We start from the raw sequence: 17,772 nt of genomic DNA on the forward strand, positions 1-17,772 counted from the left end.
AAACTGCAGTTCTTCTAATGAAAGTTAAAGCCAAGGAGCCTTGTCTTCATGCAGACTGTGAGGTGAGCTCTGCTCTGCGGGGGAGACACCGGAGACTGATTTTGCAGAAGACATAAAGGGTCGGACCGACTTGTTTTTAAGAACTGTACTTAGTCACTTTTGCAAACAGCTTTTAGGAACACCCGTCACAAGCACACTTACAAACAATTTACCAGTCTCATATCTTAACATGGAGCTAGAGACTGTTTTTCCCAGTTCTCACTTTTCTCCCTATAAAGAAGGCATAATGTGCTTTTATCAAGATGCTACTTAATTCCTCTTTCCTTTTACTAATGATGTTTGTTTCCTAAAGCTGACTTGGCATCAATTTAACATTATTTCCAAGGCTTTGTATGAAAGATAAATGCAGGTGTGCTCACACTCTGCCTTTGCCTGCGCTCTGAAATTGTGTCACCTGGGTGCTATGACTGATCTAAATCGACAAGAGCAAAGAGGAAAAAAACATCTGGGTTTTCTGGTGAGGCAAACTTTTCAGAGATTTTTTTTTTTTTTCCTTCTTCATGCCTTAGCAACTAGAAGTTTTTGCCCAGAAGTGAGCAGAAGGGCAGAGTGGTTCTCTAAATGGTGTTTCAGGTAATTAATATTGTAATTGAGGAGTTCTCTGCCTTGCCAGCAGTGTTGTTCTCCGCACCCTGATTCTCCAACACCTTGTGAGCTGCAGTTCCTCTCCCTGGTAAAGGGCACTGCTTTCAGCTTGGCTGCTCAGCTCTTTTGTTCAGAAGGAGCAACAAGGCAAGGAGTCCTCTGGGGAAGGGGAATCTAAGTCCAGCTTTGCAGGTTTCATGGTTGGGCTCCATGACTTGCCATCAGCTGAGAGAATGGTCATGTGGAGGGGATGAAACAACTGCCCTTATTTCAAGCACCAGGCTGGAGGGTGAAATCCCTTCTGGGGGGAATTGCACAGCAGCGTGGAGCAGCAGTAGCCAGGCAGGGAAGCCACAGCCCCTTTTCAGGCTGGGATTTTGCTGTTACCTACAGGAATTTCAGCTTCCTCCCTACAGTGCAGTAAATTCACTTCAGGGGGAGGTGGCTCACCAGCTGCAAAGACTAAGGCTTGAGTAAGGGTTGGGTTTAAGCATTTGGTAAAGATTCCTAATGGGCTGGAACCCACTCCTCAAATGAGTTTTGTTACTCTAACCCTGTAAGTACTCCCTCTGTAAAATATCCTTGCCAGTCTGGGGCATGATAGCTGTAGTTTTCACTTGAAAATTTGTCATTTGATGTTTAGACAATCAGCACCAAAATCGTGAGCATTCCTCTGGCTGAAGGAAACCCTCGGAAAAAACCCTTGAAACCCCATGGCAAGAGAGTTGGAACTAGATGGTCTTTAAGGTCCCTTCCAACACAAACCAACCCATGATTCAATGACTCTGTGGAGTGGGGGCCCCAGGGGTGATGGCTGGGTCAGCATGAAGTGGACACGTGGCACTGCTGGGCTGTGCAGCCCAGTTTGGGCCAGTCTGGCAGTGAGTAAAACTAGGGTTGCTCTGTGCAGAGGAGAAGCCCAGGGAAGCCCCTCTGGCCACATCTGTGCGTTGGGTATCGCTGGTCACTTACGGAGAAGGTACTCTGAGCTGTCGTGGTCGTAGTCATTGTCTTCAGGGAAGTGGTTGATCCGGAAACAATGTCCTTTGTAGATCCCTAAGTGGAAACAAAGCAAACAGAAGCCATAAGGAAGAGAACCAGGTAAATGTGCTTTTTTTTAGCCTGTCAAGAAATCATCTCTAAAGTAATGAATTTTGGGCAGATTGGGCTGAAGGAAGGGACAGCCAGGATTCCTGGGCTCTTTCCTTCAGCCACTTATATCGTCCTCTTGAGTTTTTTAATCTCTAAGTGCTTTACTTTATCGGCGCTGTGCTTATCTTACAAGCATACTGAGTTTGCAAAGCTTCTTTTTGTCCCCAGAGTGGCTGTCAGGCTGGGTCCCTGCTCCGTGGCTGGGGCTCCCAGTGCCAGTCTCACTCCCATCACCCTTCCCATCTCATCCCCGTGAAGTGCAGCCTTCCCTTATCAGAGCTGGAAGTGCTGAATTATCTGAGGACTCTTCAATTACTCTCTAGGCTGTGAAAACAAGTCCATAAATCTCTTCTTGCTGCAGCTTTAGCCTGCATGTCCCACTCAAGGCTGGCTCAGATTTTAATGGCAAATTTGTTTAGCTAACTGGGAGCCTGGGCAGTAAAGTCAGGGTACAGTGGAAGGACAACACCAGAGCTGGCTGGCGGACCCCTCGCTCGACTGGGCACCTCAGCACTTTGTCCATGCAGGTAAAGCTGTCCACAAGCATTTTGTGTCACAGCTCCTCTGTGTCACAGTTATCACTGTCTGTCACAGTTATCCACACTCGGAGCTGCAGCTGGGTCGCTGCGGCACAGGGAGCTACACGGGGACCTCTCCCCAGAGAGCTGCCTGCAGGAGGGAGCCCTGAGCTGTGATTGTGCCATGGTGCTTTCATTATTCATTAACCAGAGCTCTCCTGCTCAGGAACACATCACCCAGGCTGAGTTATCCCTGCACAGGAGTCTCGGCGCTTACAGCTCGAGCCCGCAGAAGGATTTAAAACCCATCAGTTGATACTACTTTAACAGAAGCGCAGCTGCAGTCTGTAGGATATAAATGTGGATTTATTTCACTACCTATTACCAATGATTACAAAGATCTCAAATGAATTACTAATCCGGAGGATTTAAATTGCACCCTGTGAGTGTCAACCGCAGGTTTGCTACTACAGCGCATTTAATTCTTCCAGTAAATGATGTATCAGCCCTAATTGCAGCAACGGCTCAGGCTTTCTCTGCACAGCACTTCAAAGGCTGGGAACAAGATGTAAGTGGCTCATGTCACATCTGGAAGTGACACACCTGTCCTGGCTGCCAGGTGGGGAGAGCACTGCAGCTGGGCGTGCTCCTGCTGAGCCTGTGTGCCCGTGTGTCCCTGTGCTGGCCACCACGGGGGCTGCTGCTCCTCGTGGCTCTCGGGCAAGGCAATGCAAAACTCAGATTTTAAAGATCCCGGTGCTTATTTTCATGGCAGTTCACACAATGGGAGCTGAATCACCCCCAGCATTACTGAGCCTCTGAGATTGGATGATCATTTCATTGAGTCCCTCTGTTAAGGTGTGCAATTCACAGGAAATACATTCAGAGTGCGATTTTTATTCTCTCATTTTATTAAGGAAAAGAAATCGAAACAATTTTCCCATCCTAATTTCCCGTGGAAATAGGCTTTTCAGTGATTGTGCTGGGGTGTGTATGGGGCCATCTCTCAGTCTGCACACATTTCTCTCTCTGTAGGTGTTGTGTTCTGTGTCCCTCTCACACTGACAGAAGGCAGGGTTAGGGGGGGAATTAGGATGAAATTCCTCCCTGTGAGGGTTTGCTCAGAGAAGCTGTGCCTGCCCCATCCCTGGAAATGCCCAAGACCAGGTTGGATGGGGCAACCTGAGACAGTGGAAGGTGTGGGTGGAACTGGGTGAGCTTTAAGGTCCCTTTGAACCCAAACCATCCTGTGATTCTATGATTCTCCAATAAACGTCAGGGTAATTTGTTGAGTTTATCCAGAGGTGATATAAAAGCAGAAGTATCACAGGTCTGTGAGCTGTGGTGCAGACAGGGAGATGCCTGAAGGAGAGAGCTCTGTGCCCCCACCACAGGCTCCTGCACGTTCACAGGGTGTGGACATGGCAACACCCCAAACAAACACCTCACTTCCAGAAACTCAGCACACGAGGAGTCTGCAAGACTGAAACGTTCCCAAAGCCTCTGGTGTGGCAGCACTGATGGACTGGCGGAGGGGTTTGGGCTCTGTGAAATGGCTCAGCATAATTAAACTGCTGAGTGAAATGAGCCCTTCGGCAGAACTTTCACAGAGGCCATGAAGCCATTCCTTCCACTGCAGGGCTGGAATGCACCAGCAGGACAGCACTGATGGGACCTTCATCTCCTGGCTCTTATATCTTCTAGAGCCTTTCACAAGGGAGAGTATTAGCAAGACTAGCAGAGGTAAAAAAACCAGGATACTCACCTCCCTTCCCTAACCCCCCCTCCCCTCCCCCCCCCCCAAAAAAAAAAATCTGGATGAGCTTGAGAGTTTCTTTTTATTTTCAGTTTTAAAAATACTGGGATTGGTCATTATTTGTCTGGCTAAATTATTATAGAAATAGCAAATGACTGTGAAATTTGGAACTGTATCAAAGCCTAGGAATCCCAAATATTCTCCCTGGTATTTTTTATCTAGCTCAGACCAGAGATACTGGTTAAGAGTCCTCTCTAGTGTCTGTGATATTTGATAGCTAATAACAGCAGCAGACTGAATAACTTTTTTCTATAAACTTAACAAGTGCAATGTAATTCAGCAACAGATTATTAAACTCTCAATGAGGCTTGAAGTTGCTATCAAGTGCTCTGGTGATCTACAGGGTATTGAGGCCTCTTTCAATCCACAAAGTATCAGAAATAAAGGCTTGCCAGGAAAAGTAACAATACCTCTTTTCTTCATAATGATGGAGTTTGAAACTCGGATTTGGCAAAAATTAGAACTAGCTGGAGAAGCACAAGAGCAGGGTCTGAACTGTATTTATACCGGAAAAATAAAAACAAAGCAAAGCTGGAATTTGGTGGAATACCCATGTCCATGCCTTGGCGTGTAAAGCGGTGCAAAAAGAATAAAAGTCATGGAATGGCAGAGGTGGCAGGAAGGGAAATGCCTCAATTAAACCCAGTAACAACTGTTCTGCAAGCACCTGCTCATGGCTGAGCTCCTTGAAGCTCTCCTCCAAGGCTTCTCAGGAGCTGCCTTGAAGAAATGTGCAGGCAAACGTGGCCACAGGTCCACACCCACTGAGGCACACAAAGACATTTCCCACCCCAGGAGAGGCTGTGGGAGAGAAATTTTCTTCCTTGCTTGAGTTTGGGGATACAGTCCCTTATATCCTTCGGAGTGGAAGATGAAATATTTAACTCCTACTGCTGTACCCACTAGAGAGAGATAAATAAACTGCAATCACTGCCTAACAGATACTAAAATATTGAGAAGCGCTTCTGGATGCCTCTTGAGAGTGAGATATAATATCCCACTGAGATGCTGTAAGTATTACTCCTTTCTTTGAATGATTACTGATATGTTTTTAATGATGCTTTTAGAAATACAAATATTAGAATGCATTTTTCCCCCTCATAATAACAATGATTTTGTTTTGAATTTTGAGCCAGGACTTCAGGATCTGCGTTAATGATAATGAAGAGGTAAATTTTCTGAAGTGTTGTTGATGGTGTAAGCGCAATTTTTTTTCCACTGGTTGCAGCATACTTAGCTGGCATTTAGGAACTAAAAAACGTTTCTGACTTGGTTCTACTCAATGTTCAAGGGCTTGTCTGGCAAGGTTAGTACTTCCCAATCTCACTAAGTGTTGTTCAGACAGCTATAATTAGAGTGTGATGTACTCGGATAACGTGATAAGGGAGGCAACTGTAGTCCCTACGTGAAGATTAAGCTTTGTTTTGGGGTTTGAGATCTCAAAATACATAGAGGCTTCCACAGCAGATCAAAGTAGTGATCCCAAATTCTGATGACATACTGCCTTCTCCTTGCTCTATCTCAAGTAATCCTTTAATAATCCTGCTTCTATCACTGCAGATTGTTGTTATTTTATTTTATTTTTTTACTGGGTTTTTATTTTTTTGATGACTGAGAGTGAAGGTTAATGCTTAGGATGCAAATGCTTATTAATTTGGTGGCCATGCATTACATGATCCTGTTACTGTCCATACCATCAGCCATGTCTTTGAGAACAGCCATTTCCCGTGGTTAGTGTTTGTCAATGACAACATTCCCTGATGCCCTGGAAGTGTTTGCACAAATCAGCACTGGAAAACGGAGCCCTCAAATGTCAGACAATATTTGTCAAAACAAGGCTGAACTTTTGTTTTCTCCCTGCCCTAATCCTGAAAACTCTGCACAACAAGACCTTCCCTTAGCATTACTGCTCTGTTGCCATTTAAAATAGGTTTCCAGCGCTCCAGACTGGAGCAGCTCTGCAGCAGACCCCTGTCTGCGGGGGACTCCTGTCAACAGCAGTTTCTGTCTCCCTGTGCTGAGCAGGAGCTCACAGGAGTCCGATAGCAGTGGGAGACACTGTGGGAGAGCAGGGCTGAGCAGCTCCCTCCTTCTCCATCCTCTTCTGCAGAGGCACTGCTCCATCAACTCTTTCCGCTGCCAGCCCTCCTTTGTGCAGAAAACACCGGGTTTGGGGCCTGGCAGAGGAACCTTTCTTGTTTTCTCATGGGACACCAGACACTGGCGATATCTTGGATCAAACCCTGCCCTGCCAAGATGCCACATTCCCGCAGCTCTCGAGCAGCTGTGGATTCTTGGAACACACATGCACGCTATTAATAGTGTGAAGCAGGGGATTCTCCCAAAAGAATTGCACCAGTGGCATGAGGGCTGTAGAAGTGGTCACTTGGCTTCAGCAGTCACCTGCAGGCAGGTGAACACACCCACAGCCATCCACCCCAAAACCCCACCAACCAGCTGATTGCTTTCTGGCAAAGGTGGGACTTCTGGGATGGTTTGGGGACGTGGAATGAAATTATTTTCAGGATCATTTGACAGCAAGTGCTTGCAGAAACAGGGAATACAAGTTGCAAGGAGCTGACTGTATATTAAAGATAAGGCAATTAGTAAGGTGCCATGGGAAATTTGGACTGATGGTTCTGCTTGTTGCATCTATTCTGTGACTAAATTCTGTGCCTCAGTTCCAGAGCTGACTGCCAGCCTGATTTACTGCAACACATGAATATCTGAATGTTTAGATGACAACTTTTCTGACTATATCAGCACAGAGAGGGCTGACTGATAGATAGCATCACAGACCACGAGCAAAGCGTGACCAGCAGAGTGGGGCAGTTGTAACAGAAGTTGCCTGAACACAGTGTCCGTCCCAGCACGTCCCAGGACTGGGTTTCCTTAATGGCATGGCTTTACACTTCTCTTGGACATCAGTGGAGAGCCTCTATTTATAGTGAGTGAGAGTGTCTCAGTGCTGGACTCTGCCAGGGGAGAAGAGAAACAGTTGTGTATTTTTTTCCTTTGGAGGATTTCTCTGCTGACAGGTTCTGAAGCGCTTTGCCGAGTGATTTGAGCAACAGTGAGCAAAGGAGATCAGACATGCCAAAAAATGTTCTTCTCCACAAAAATATCTATCTGTGCACTGCGTTCATTTGTTTGATTTTCTACCAGTACAGCTCCCCTGTCTCACTGGACTGACACGAGAGCACACGCAGCTGCTGCCTTTGTTTTCTTCTCATTCCTCTTGTCATAAAATAACCCTCGAGAAGAGAAATAGAGGGTGCACCTCCTTTTTCTGTCAAAACCTGCGTTGTGGTGCTGCTGGTCAAACCAGGATTATTCTAGTCCTGAGCTCTCCCCTCAGACCACAAGGAGCAGCATTAGATATTTTCCTGTAGCTTGGAACTTTCTGTGTTAAACTGTCCCGAGTTTGATTATTTGTCTCCTGCTGGTTGCTAAGAGTTTCACAAGCCTGTCCTTAAGTTACTCGAATGAGCACGGATCCCATGAGCCTTTGCCTGGAGATGTTTAATGCTGTCATTATAAAAGAAATCATGAACTATTGATGCAGGTCATGTGCAAAACACACCTCATGCGAATTTGCTACTCCACAACGCTGCTGTGAGCCGCCTTCATCACCGCGGAGGATGGAGCCAGCAGAGGAAGAAGCCTCAGGAGGTTAAATACGCATTTATTGGGTGTCTGCCTTTGAAAAAAGTTTGGCTGTTGTGAGAGCTGGAAACTTCAAAGCATAGGCTGGTTTTGAGGCAGATTCTGTCTGACACCCTCGGAGTCCTGCCAGTCCTGGAAATTTGTCTATATGACAGTTTATATTTTTGTTTCATCCTGAAGATGAATTTGATGAAGAACACTGCTCGTACCTGGGATTATTGTCATACTTTTGCCATTTTCCATGTTCAGAAAATGCTCAGGACATAAAAAGAGTAGGATTTTATTCCCATAACTGTGGGGTACCCTGGTGCCATAAACCAGGTGGGCAGGACGAGCTGCCCATGTGTGCCATGGTCAGGACTAAGCAAATTCAGCTCAGCTGAGTCTCTAAAAGGAATTAATCCTTACTCCTAACCATGTTTTTCTACAGTTCTTGAGACTGTGAAAAAATTAATCTTTTATTTCACTTAATAGAAGTCCTTTACTTCTTTCTCCATCTTTCATTCCCTAACTCAGAACTCACTTGTTTCTCATTGCAGGGAGAGGAGCTGCTTACTTTTGGGTCAGATTTTGATTTCCCTGTAGTGGACTGAAATCGGTCTCACCCAGTGACGTCAGGATCTGGCCTACTCTCTTTCATTTCCTTTCCATCTACTTCCCGGGCAGAAAGAATATTATTTTAAAATGTTGAAATGTATGAAATTTGCCCCACTTTCTTCCTTAGGAGCTGTCATCTCAAACAAACCCTTTGGATTCTCCTTTTGATCTATTTTCAATTGTCTGGTGAGCAAAGCAAAACTCCTCCTCAAGTCTCTTATTTTCTTATCTTCTGCTGTGACATGAACTTCCCCTTTTTCCAGTCCTCCGCCTCTGCTGCCTACAGCCCTTCCACTGCTCAGAGCTTCCCGTCAGTCCCCTCGGTGTCAGGTGAGGAGCAACCACTCAGGATTTGCTGCCTGCTCCATTTTGCTCCTCTTTAAGGCTTTTAAAGGCAGAACACCTTCCCGGTGCGCTCAGCACCTCGGGAGGGCTCTGAGGAGCTGGAGGAGATGCCGGAGCAGCTGCTGCTGCCCACGCACTGCAGAGGAGCTGGGGCTGGCAGGGAGCTCTCTCCTGGCCTGTATTTAGTGCTCCACATTCCCCTCCAGTCTGGCAGAAGCACGTTTTCTCCAGGAACAGGTCTTGGTTTATCTTCTCATTTGACGCACTGACTCCATTCTCTTACCTCTGCGTAGTAAATGCTCCCTCCCGCGTCTGTCGTAGACTGTCTTACACCACCACTCTCCAGCACTCAGAACATCCTCATCTGCTTTTCCCAACCTGCCTGCACTGTGGCGGTGCTTGATCCGATTCCCTCTGGCCGCCTGCAGCCTCTGCCTGGCGCTCCTGGACAAAGCCCTCTCTGTTGGAGGCAGAGACCGCTCACAGCTCCTTCTTTCACCACAGCCCTGTGGAACAAAGGCTGTGCTGCTGCGCTCCTTGCATTGCTTTTCTTACAGGGGTCTCACACTGCAGCGGAGCTCAGGCCTGGCGTGGCCGAGGAGCTACTTCCAGTGGTCTGGGTGCCAATTCCAGAGCTGCAAATAGCGACTGGAGAGGTTCCCGCTTGGGCAGTTCGAGCTTCGTGTCACAACCACCCCTTTTCGATCACTCCTGAATTTCCTGTGGCCTTGGCTGGTCCCCTCCAGATGCCAGGGGATTCTCACTGTTTCCCAGAGAAGCTGCCCCCACAGCAGAGGGGGGCACCAAGTACCTTGCTTGTGTGGTAATGAAATCCACTGAGTGACGGAATGGTTTGGGTTGGAAGGGATCTTAAAGCTCATCTTGTCCCAACCCCCTGCCATGGCAGGGACACCATCCACTGTCCGCTGTCCAACCTGGCCTTGGACACTTCCATGGATGGAGCACCTCTGCTGTTGGGAGGGGTGAGTTCTAATTCTGGCAGGAAAAAAATAAATTTCTGAGCAATATATGCTTTGTTATTTTGATGGTCTGCAATCCAGGAGGCACCAAGCACGATTTTATACAGCCTGGTAAAGCATCTCCAGATTCTGGATCACCTACACCAGAAGATAGCCCAGGAAACGCCCGCAGAGGCTCAGTCACTTATAATTCATGTGGAAAACACACAGCCTCAGCAGCTGACCTCCTGTTTTCAGCTGGGCAAATATCATCAGAGATGTTGTGCATTTGTATTTCTGTGTAAGAAAGGAACAGATTCAGAAAAGACGCTTGGCCAAAGATACCTTTCAAATTCTGTGACAGCCTTTTGTTCCATTATAAGATTTTGAGACCTTGAGTGATGTTAGAGAACCCGTGGCAGCAAAACTCATTTCCCAAAGATTCACCTCACCTGCACATCTGGGAGCTAATAAAACACATCAGTGTCTGGCTGCTGTCCTTTGAATTCTCTTCAGTCATTACAAAACTGCTGCCAAAAGTACTGAGTGTCCTTGTGCTGCCACAGTGAATACCAATGGTACCAGGGAAACGCAGGGCAGAGGAGGAGAAGGCTGTAGGTTACCTGTTGCTTTAGGCTACTCAGTCTCCACTTCCTTCAAGTGTTTGCCTCATAAACCAGCATTTTGGCCACGGAATTCACGACTGAGGTTATTCAGCAGTGCTCCTGTCCCTTCCCAGCTGCCTTTCCTTGGCCAAGCAGCTTACACTGGAGCGTGCTGTGCAATTCCACAAGCCCTGCTGATGGGTCTTCCTGCTACAATTTGCAATTTTCTCCTTATCAACCACATCCTCTCGTGCTGCTGGTTGGACAGCAAAGTGGGGCAAATTTCAGGGGGTTCTCTTTTAGTCTCTTTTGTGGCTCTTACAGAGCTGATTGAGGGAATGACTCTGTGTTTTCTAGGGAGAAAAACTGACAAACTTCCAGCCCTGATGTTCAGTTCGCATTTTGTAAATCAACTCTGCAGGGAAACCGGCAATTCCTCAGCCTGGGTGTGACGTGGTTGTTTTGGGGCCACACTGGTGATGGTGTTTGAGGAACATTTTCAAGTCAGACACAAGTCAGCCCTGCCACGGTGAGCGTTCTCACGCCTGGCTCAGTCCCAAGAAACTGTCAACATTTCTAGTTTGTCGTGGGGTTGTTAACTCACTTCTCTGTGTCTGCTTTTCTCTCTCCACCACCACAGCCCACACTCACTGTGTTCTGCCTTCACACCTCGTCTCGTCCTGCATCTCCTGCCACAGTCCTTTATCCCGGCAGCCCAGAAGTTTGTCTCACCACTCACTTCCATATTTTGTTCTGCTGCCACTTTGCTGAGGCTGTTTCTGGGTGGCTGATATAATCTCCTCGTCCTTTAAAAGTGAATTTGGAGCTTGGATAGAAACCTCCATTAAAGTTCTGTAGTTGGCTTTTCTACCTTAGCTAAAATTAGTCTAACACTTGAGGAGCTGGTGTTGGCTTCTTAGGTGAGAGCCTTCATCCATCAGAGCTCTGAACTGAGAGTCATCCTCCGATGAGTTTCCAGCTCTTACTTACATGCTGGCTCCAAATACCTTAATTTAAAGAGGTACTTCAGTAACTGGCAGTGCTTTTGGCACGATTTGTCAGAGACTGACTCGTTTTTCACAAGTGTGAATGGCCCCACAGTGACCATCACCGCTCCAAGACCTCAGTGCGGGAAATGAACAGTGCTGGCCTGAATCTAGCCAGGATTTGGACCCAAATCTGTTCTTTCCCCCCAGTATTCTTGACCCTGACACAGATGCAGTGGTACAAAGACTGCTCAGCCCGGAAGGCTGCTGCCAGTCCATCGGTCACTGTGAGAGGGCTGAAATGCCAAAGCGGGTGCAGTTCTGAGAACAGACCCTCATTTTTGCCTGGTGAAGTTCATATGCTGAAAAATGACAAATCATGTTTATTTTCACAATGTCAAACTATGCCTTTTTCCTGCATCTGAGCTATTGGAATCGAGTTTCCCTTAAGGGGTAGTTTGGTTGTAGTCCGTATGGTTTCCCCTCCTTTGGTAAGTCATCCGTTCTCCCTCATTAACATGGTGATCAGCCAGAGCTCGATGGGTTCACCTTTCAGGATCACAGCACATCCTGTCCCATGGCTTGGCATTTCCTGGGGGTGGAATTCAAGGAAATGGACATTGATGTCTCTTCAAAGTCTCTACTGAGTTTATAATTTAAGTCACTGTCATGGTCACCTCTGGGCTGCTTCCTGAGCTACCTGAAACACACACAGTGCAATGTGTGATGCTTAATCCCCATTTTTTTCCCCTGCCATTTCAGCTTTCACACATGCACAACATCCAACTGTTGTCTTCCTTTTCATAATTTCTGCTTTTAGACCCTCTTAAACTGCAATTTACCCCCCCATTTTCTGAAACATTTTCATTTCACACCAGGCAAGGTTTGCAGCTGGCATACAGCAGTCTAAAATTTAAGAAACAACTCTCCAGAACAAGGACCTGGGAAATCCTTGGGGATGTTTGGGGTAACACACACAGGGTGCACCTAGTGTCTTCTTCTCTAATGGAAAAACCTTCCAGATCTAGCAAGCAGAAAAAAAATAAATATATTATTAATGGTTCATACTATTGATACTTTATCAATAAGGTGACGGTTCATATTATTGATGCAATGAACATTGAGAATTGATTACTGATGGTTCTGATTATTAATGGAGATGTCCCTTGGTGTAGCAGAAGTTTGCAAGGCGCTAAATAATTACCTCTCTGCATTAAATGACTTATTGTCTGCTCCAATAGCAGGGAATGTCTCTGACCTGACATGTAGAGCCGGACTTTTTTCACAAACTTTCTTTTGGCTCATTCATACATCGTATAGTTGGGGGTTTTTAATGAAAAAAGCATGAGGTTTACACTGGAAAGTAGTGTTATAGGACCTTGATTAGTGAATTGATTAGGAATATGCAGGATACTTGGACACTCCTGGAATCTTGTAGCGGTTCCACATCTCTTCAATCCATGGAGATTCATCATAAGATGATGGCATTCAGAAAAACAGTTGGATATTGAAGAAGCAATAGGGAAATAAGACTCCATAAATCATCTTAGTTGAAAGGAATGCTTGTAATGTGACTGTCTTTGGAATGCAGTGACCTTGAGCTGGATCTCCATTCGTTTTGGAGCACACAAATGAGTCTTCCTGGTCTCTCTGCCAGCTTGTTGAGTTATACATAGAAGCGAAGCCTCTAGAGATTGATCATGCACAATCAGTGATGCGGGACAGAAACAAGGCAGATGACAACAGGGAGTCTAAAGGTTGGGAGAAAGGGGTGGAACTGCCAAACCCTGCTGATGGCTGGATTTGGGAAATGCAAGGCAGAGGTTCCAGTGATCATCTGCATGATGTATCAGCGCAAAAGACACTCCACCAGGAGAGATTAGTGCTGTCCGCGATGTCGAGCTGAATACCCAGGGCTGGTGTCTAACCTTGGGAACAAATAACAGAGCTGCTGGAGAGACTGAGCAGCTTCCAGTGGGAAAAAATGAAAGGAACAAAAGTATTTCACCATTATTAAATCCTGCGAGGGAATATAAAGGCAGGCATGTAGGATTTTCACTTGAATTAAAGTTACTACTGCCTTGTTATTCCTGATTCCCAGCAGAGCGTGCAACCAGAAAGGTGCTGCACTTTTGTGGAGAAAGGCAGAGAGCAATGTAAAAAAAGAGCAAAAGAGCAGAAAAAGAGCAAAGGAGCACTTTGGGACAGAATGTGGAGGAATGAAAGGCAGTTCACAGAGGACAGGAAAAGGTGCTTGGAAGAAAGTGGGAGGGAGAGAAGGATGAGGAGGAGATGGGAAGGGTGGACAGGGAGTGGCTGGAGGTGAGCAGGGCCCTGGGAGGAGAGCAGGGGCTTGGCTGATTGGAGGGGCCTGTGGAGAGGTGGAGCAGAGGGTGAGCCAGGTCCTTCCTGAGCAGCCCTGATTGAATCCCAGCCCTGTCTGCATCCCAGTGTTTCTGAATCCCAGCCCTGCCTGCATCCCATCTCTACCTGAATCCCATCTCTGCCTGAATCCCATCTCTGCCTGCATCCCAGTGTTTCTGAATCCCAGCCCTGCCTGCATCCCATCTCTACCTGAATCCTATCTCTGCCTGAATCCCGTCTCTGCCTGCATCCCAGGGTTTCTGAATCCCGTCTCTGCCTGCATCCCAGCCCTGCCTGTATCCCAGCCCTGCCTGGCTGAGGAGCCAGTGCTCCTTCCTTCCACAAAGGCAAAGGGATGCACAGCCACTGCCTGATGAAAATTAAAAACCTTAAACTTTCTAATTCCCAGGACTGTTTTAAATTATTACAGCTAACAAATGACCTAATACATAAAAATGGTGACGGCTACCAAATAGATCTGTTTAAATGAACACATGCAGAAGAGATTCCATTTGGCTCCCGCATCTGAAACTTCCTATTTCCTAATGCAAACTAAGCAGTGACAAATAAAAATGAGGCTGCGAAACCAGCATGACCTCTTTAGGCTTTAATTATTCATGAGAACTGTTTTCTTCTCTGCTGAGATTCAGAGCAACGCATTTAAGCGGGTTCCTCTCAGGTTTATGGGAGACGTACGCTCCTTGTTACACCGGCTAATAAATGCAACTAAACACAATGACCTAACAATATTTGTAGAAACAGCATTTGGGAAAATGTGTTTAATGAATCAGAAGAGCCTTAATCTAGTCAGTCTTGAAAAGCAAAACATATCATGCAAAATTACAATGCACCAAAGGACAGACTCATAAATATTTCATTGTCGAGATTTCTGAGTTTACTTTCAGTATTTCAGGATTGTGTTTTACTATGAAATGTCTCTACCTGCACTGGGAAAGGACAGTGCTGGTGGGAGCTTTGAGCAATCGTATTTAGAATCCCAGAATTTGCTTTAAATAATGCATCTGAGAGTCTTAGCCCTTACCATCATCAGGCACACCTGCCATTGTAACCAGAAATGCCCATTGCCTTCTGCTGTCCTGGGGGGGAATGGAAGCAGCTGGGAATGTTTACAGCTGGGAGAAAACCAAAACATTTTCCTTTTGCTGGGAAGACTGGACAAAGGGCAGGTCCCCGTGCCTGGCTGCGGTGGTTGTTGTACCACTGACTCCTTCCCCCTCAGCCCTTCGTGTTTCTCCCTGCCCTTGCACAACAACATCTTGGGGACCAGATTTCCCCTTGAGTTTTGAAAGCAGGGGAGGACCAGTCTGTCACCCCTTCAGTGACACCTCCTGCCAGGTCCACATCAGGAGTCAGTCAGGCAGCAGCTCCGACCACCCGGGAACGCTGCCATGCCCAGGGGGAGATTTACAGCTCCTCTCCCCTTCAGACACCTCGTGTGTCGTGATGCAGAGCTGACAGCTCCTCATTTCACGTAGTGCAACCTTCTTTTCCTCCTCAGTAGCCGGGGTGGGCTGTTTGGGGCTCCTCAGGCTGAGTCCCCCCAGCGCAGTGTCCCTGGCAGACGGGCAGAGGCAGCCAAAGGGCAGCTTTCCAAAACCCGCTTAACGGGGCCGTGCTCTGGTACTTACTCAATCTTTACAACTCAGTGATATGCTGCCAATGTATTTTTGCCAAGGAGACAAAAATACGTCTCTTCTTCCTACTCCCTCAGCCTATGAAAAATCTCAGTTGTGCGCGCGAAGAGACGCTCTGTGTGTGTGTGTGTGTATGTGTGTATATTTAGAGGGGGGAAAAATAGAGTTTCTGTTAACTTATTTTCCAGTTGAAAGTCTGCCTTGTAGCCAGGGAAGCAGTGTTTCCATTGGCTATAACTTTGGGCAAAAAAGCCTTACTTTGTGCTGGGCAGAAATGGCAGCGAGGGCAGTGGGAACTGGGAGCAAGTCCTTTGATTTGCTTGTGTTCTCTGCTCGAGGATGGATGCCTGATGGATTATAAAAAATTTGGGGATTTATGGGTCAAACAGCCCTGTATGTGCATAGCTGCCTAGTAACGGGCAAAGAAGAGAGGCATGATCCTTGCAGGGTGGTGGGGCTCAACTCCCCAAGGGCCAGAGAGACTCCAGGTATTTCACATGTTAATTAAAACTCTTCCACCCAGCCACGGTTTGGAATTCTAACTTTGTTATTTGAATTGTTGGGGTCCCTTAAAACCACCTGGTACAAAAAGAAGGGACTGGAGGCTTTTTCTAAGCTTCCCAGTAACTTCCAAAAAGTTGTCTTCCTTTTCCCTCCTTCCCCTCCCTTTCCCCCCAGACCTTGCATGACTTCAAGGCATCAAATGTTAATGAAAGTTTGCCAGGCTCCAAGGGCTGTGAAATGGAAGTTAAAAATCCGGCACTATAGGATGGCTCTAAAAATACTCAGTCATGTCGAAACATCACCCGGCTCCAGCAGCTCTCCTGCACCCAGCAGGATGCAGCAGAGCTTTCTCTCCCAAATAAGCTCTGGACAAAGTTTGCCCAGTGACTGTGGATTACTTCTGCTCTGCAGACTGGAATCACCGGGTTATGGCCAGCAGATACCTGCTGGAGAGTGAGGATGTGCCTGGTCATGGGGCTCTGGTGGTGCTGCCAGGGCGAGGTGGGCTGTGCACTCCTGCACTGCTGACTCCAGGTGTCCATCCCTGAGGATGAGCACAGCCCCAAACATCAGCCCTGTGGGTTGTCAAGGGAAGGTCTGATGCCAGCCCGCTCACCATGAGGGTCCAGCTCCTGAGCTCTGCTCTTCAGTGCCATTTGTTGTCCAGGGCACTGGGGTTTGTAGGCTGAGCTTTGGCTTTTTAGGCAGAGCATCACCTAAACTCCTCTGCAGACCTGCTCCTGCAGGAGACTCCTGTTTCCTCATGAGACATCAGTGCTTTTCTGCAGCAGCTCCTCACAACCCTGCCCCATGTCCTGCTAACCTGTGAATGCTGGATACACCAGGGGTTCCTTCATGGACTTCTGGGGAGCTCCAGCAGGGATACTGCCATCCCCTTGTTCTTTAAATGTGTTTCTTCTTGGAGTTTTTGTTTTTTTTTCCTAACAGTGTTCTCAGGAGTGAGAACCTGGGAGTTGCTTTTTCCACACCACAGCCTCCTTTTTCTTCTCAGAGGAGTGCAAAGTCCTTTCTCCAGTGAAGCAAACCAGGAGCCTGAGCACCACGGCTTGGATGGAGGCTTGAAGCCCAATCCCAACACGGAGCCTGAGCCATTCCCATCACAGGAGGAGCCACGGAGGCTGTGACAGCTGCACCTCTGGGTCACACAGCACGATGAGCCCCTGCTCCCGGGGACCAGCACTGTGCCTTGGGCCTCCAGTGACCCCAAACTACAGCTCAGACCTCAGCAAGGTGTCTGGACCCCAAACCCTGGCTGTTCCCTGATGACCCATGCCCAGGAAGGGACAGGGGACACTCAGAGCATGTCCCCATCCCACAGTGCCAGACCCAAGGCGGGGTACGTGGTCCAGGTGTGTGCAGAACGTTTGGTGTCCCAGGCCTGGCCAGGCTGCCTGGCCACGCTCCAGCCCTGTGTGAACACATTGCGCAGGCTCAAATCGCTATTTTTGAGCCAGTCACTAGAAATAATTCATGTATGTGCAAGTTAAAATTCTGCTAAAAAATTACCCTCTGCCTCAGAAACTTAAAACCTGAGACATCTACAGAAGCAGATGCTGAATTTCGTTTCACAAAGTTCTTTCCAGCTGTTATGGTAAGCTTAGAACCTCATCCTGCATTACTTCACGTTAAGGATCTTTTTTTCATTCCAGTATCTCCAGTTTTAGTGCTGGCAGGAGCAGGGGCAGGTGCAAGTGTTGTGAAGAATCTGCCCCTTTTGCTGGACTAGATAAAGTGTTGCACCAATCTCTAAGATCCATGATATTTCTTAAAGTGAAATTCATGTAATAAACATTCACCTTCTAAGGACTTAAAAAGAAATTTCTGCATATGTCATTGATTTATTTGATGGTATGAACCGAGGCTTTGGAAAGCTCAAGGTGTAGGTTTGTGCACGTTAACTCTGAGCAACAGTGCAAAAGGAAAATGCTTTTTCATCCAT

General features: G+C 47.1%; 1 protein-coding gene across 1 annotated transcript in view; it reads right to left on the reverse strand.

Annotated features, from left to right (window-relative positions):
* The window catches only part of CACNG4 (calcium voltage-gated channel auxiliary subunit gamma 4), a 44,159-nt gene that overhangs the window by 9,571 nt on the left and 16,816 nt on the right, over positions 1-17,772 (reverse strand). Inside the window, exon 2 of the mRNA XM_040081405.2 lies at positions 1,618-1,701. Within this exon, the coding sequence (XP_039937339.1) occupies positions 1,618-1,701 (84 nt within the window). The remainder of the gene's footprint in view (positions 1-1,617; positions 1,702-17,772) is intronic.

This window comes from Hirundo rustica, chromosome 18 (assembly GCF_015227805.2).
Source record: "Hirundo rustica isolate bHirRus1 chromosome 18, bHirRus1.pri.v3, whole genome shotgun sequence".
NCBI lineage: Eukaryota > Metazoa > Chordata > Aves > Passeriformes > Hirundinidae > Hirundo > Hirundo rustica.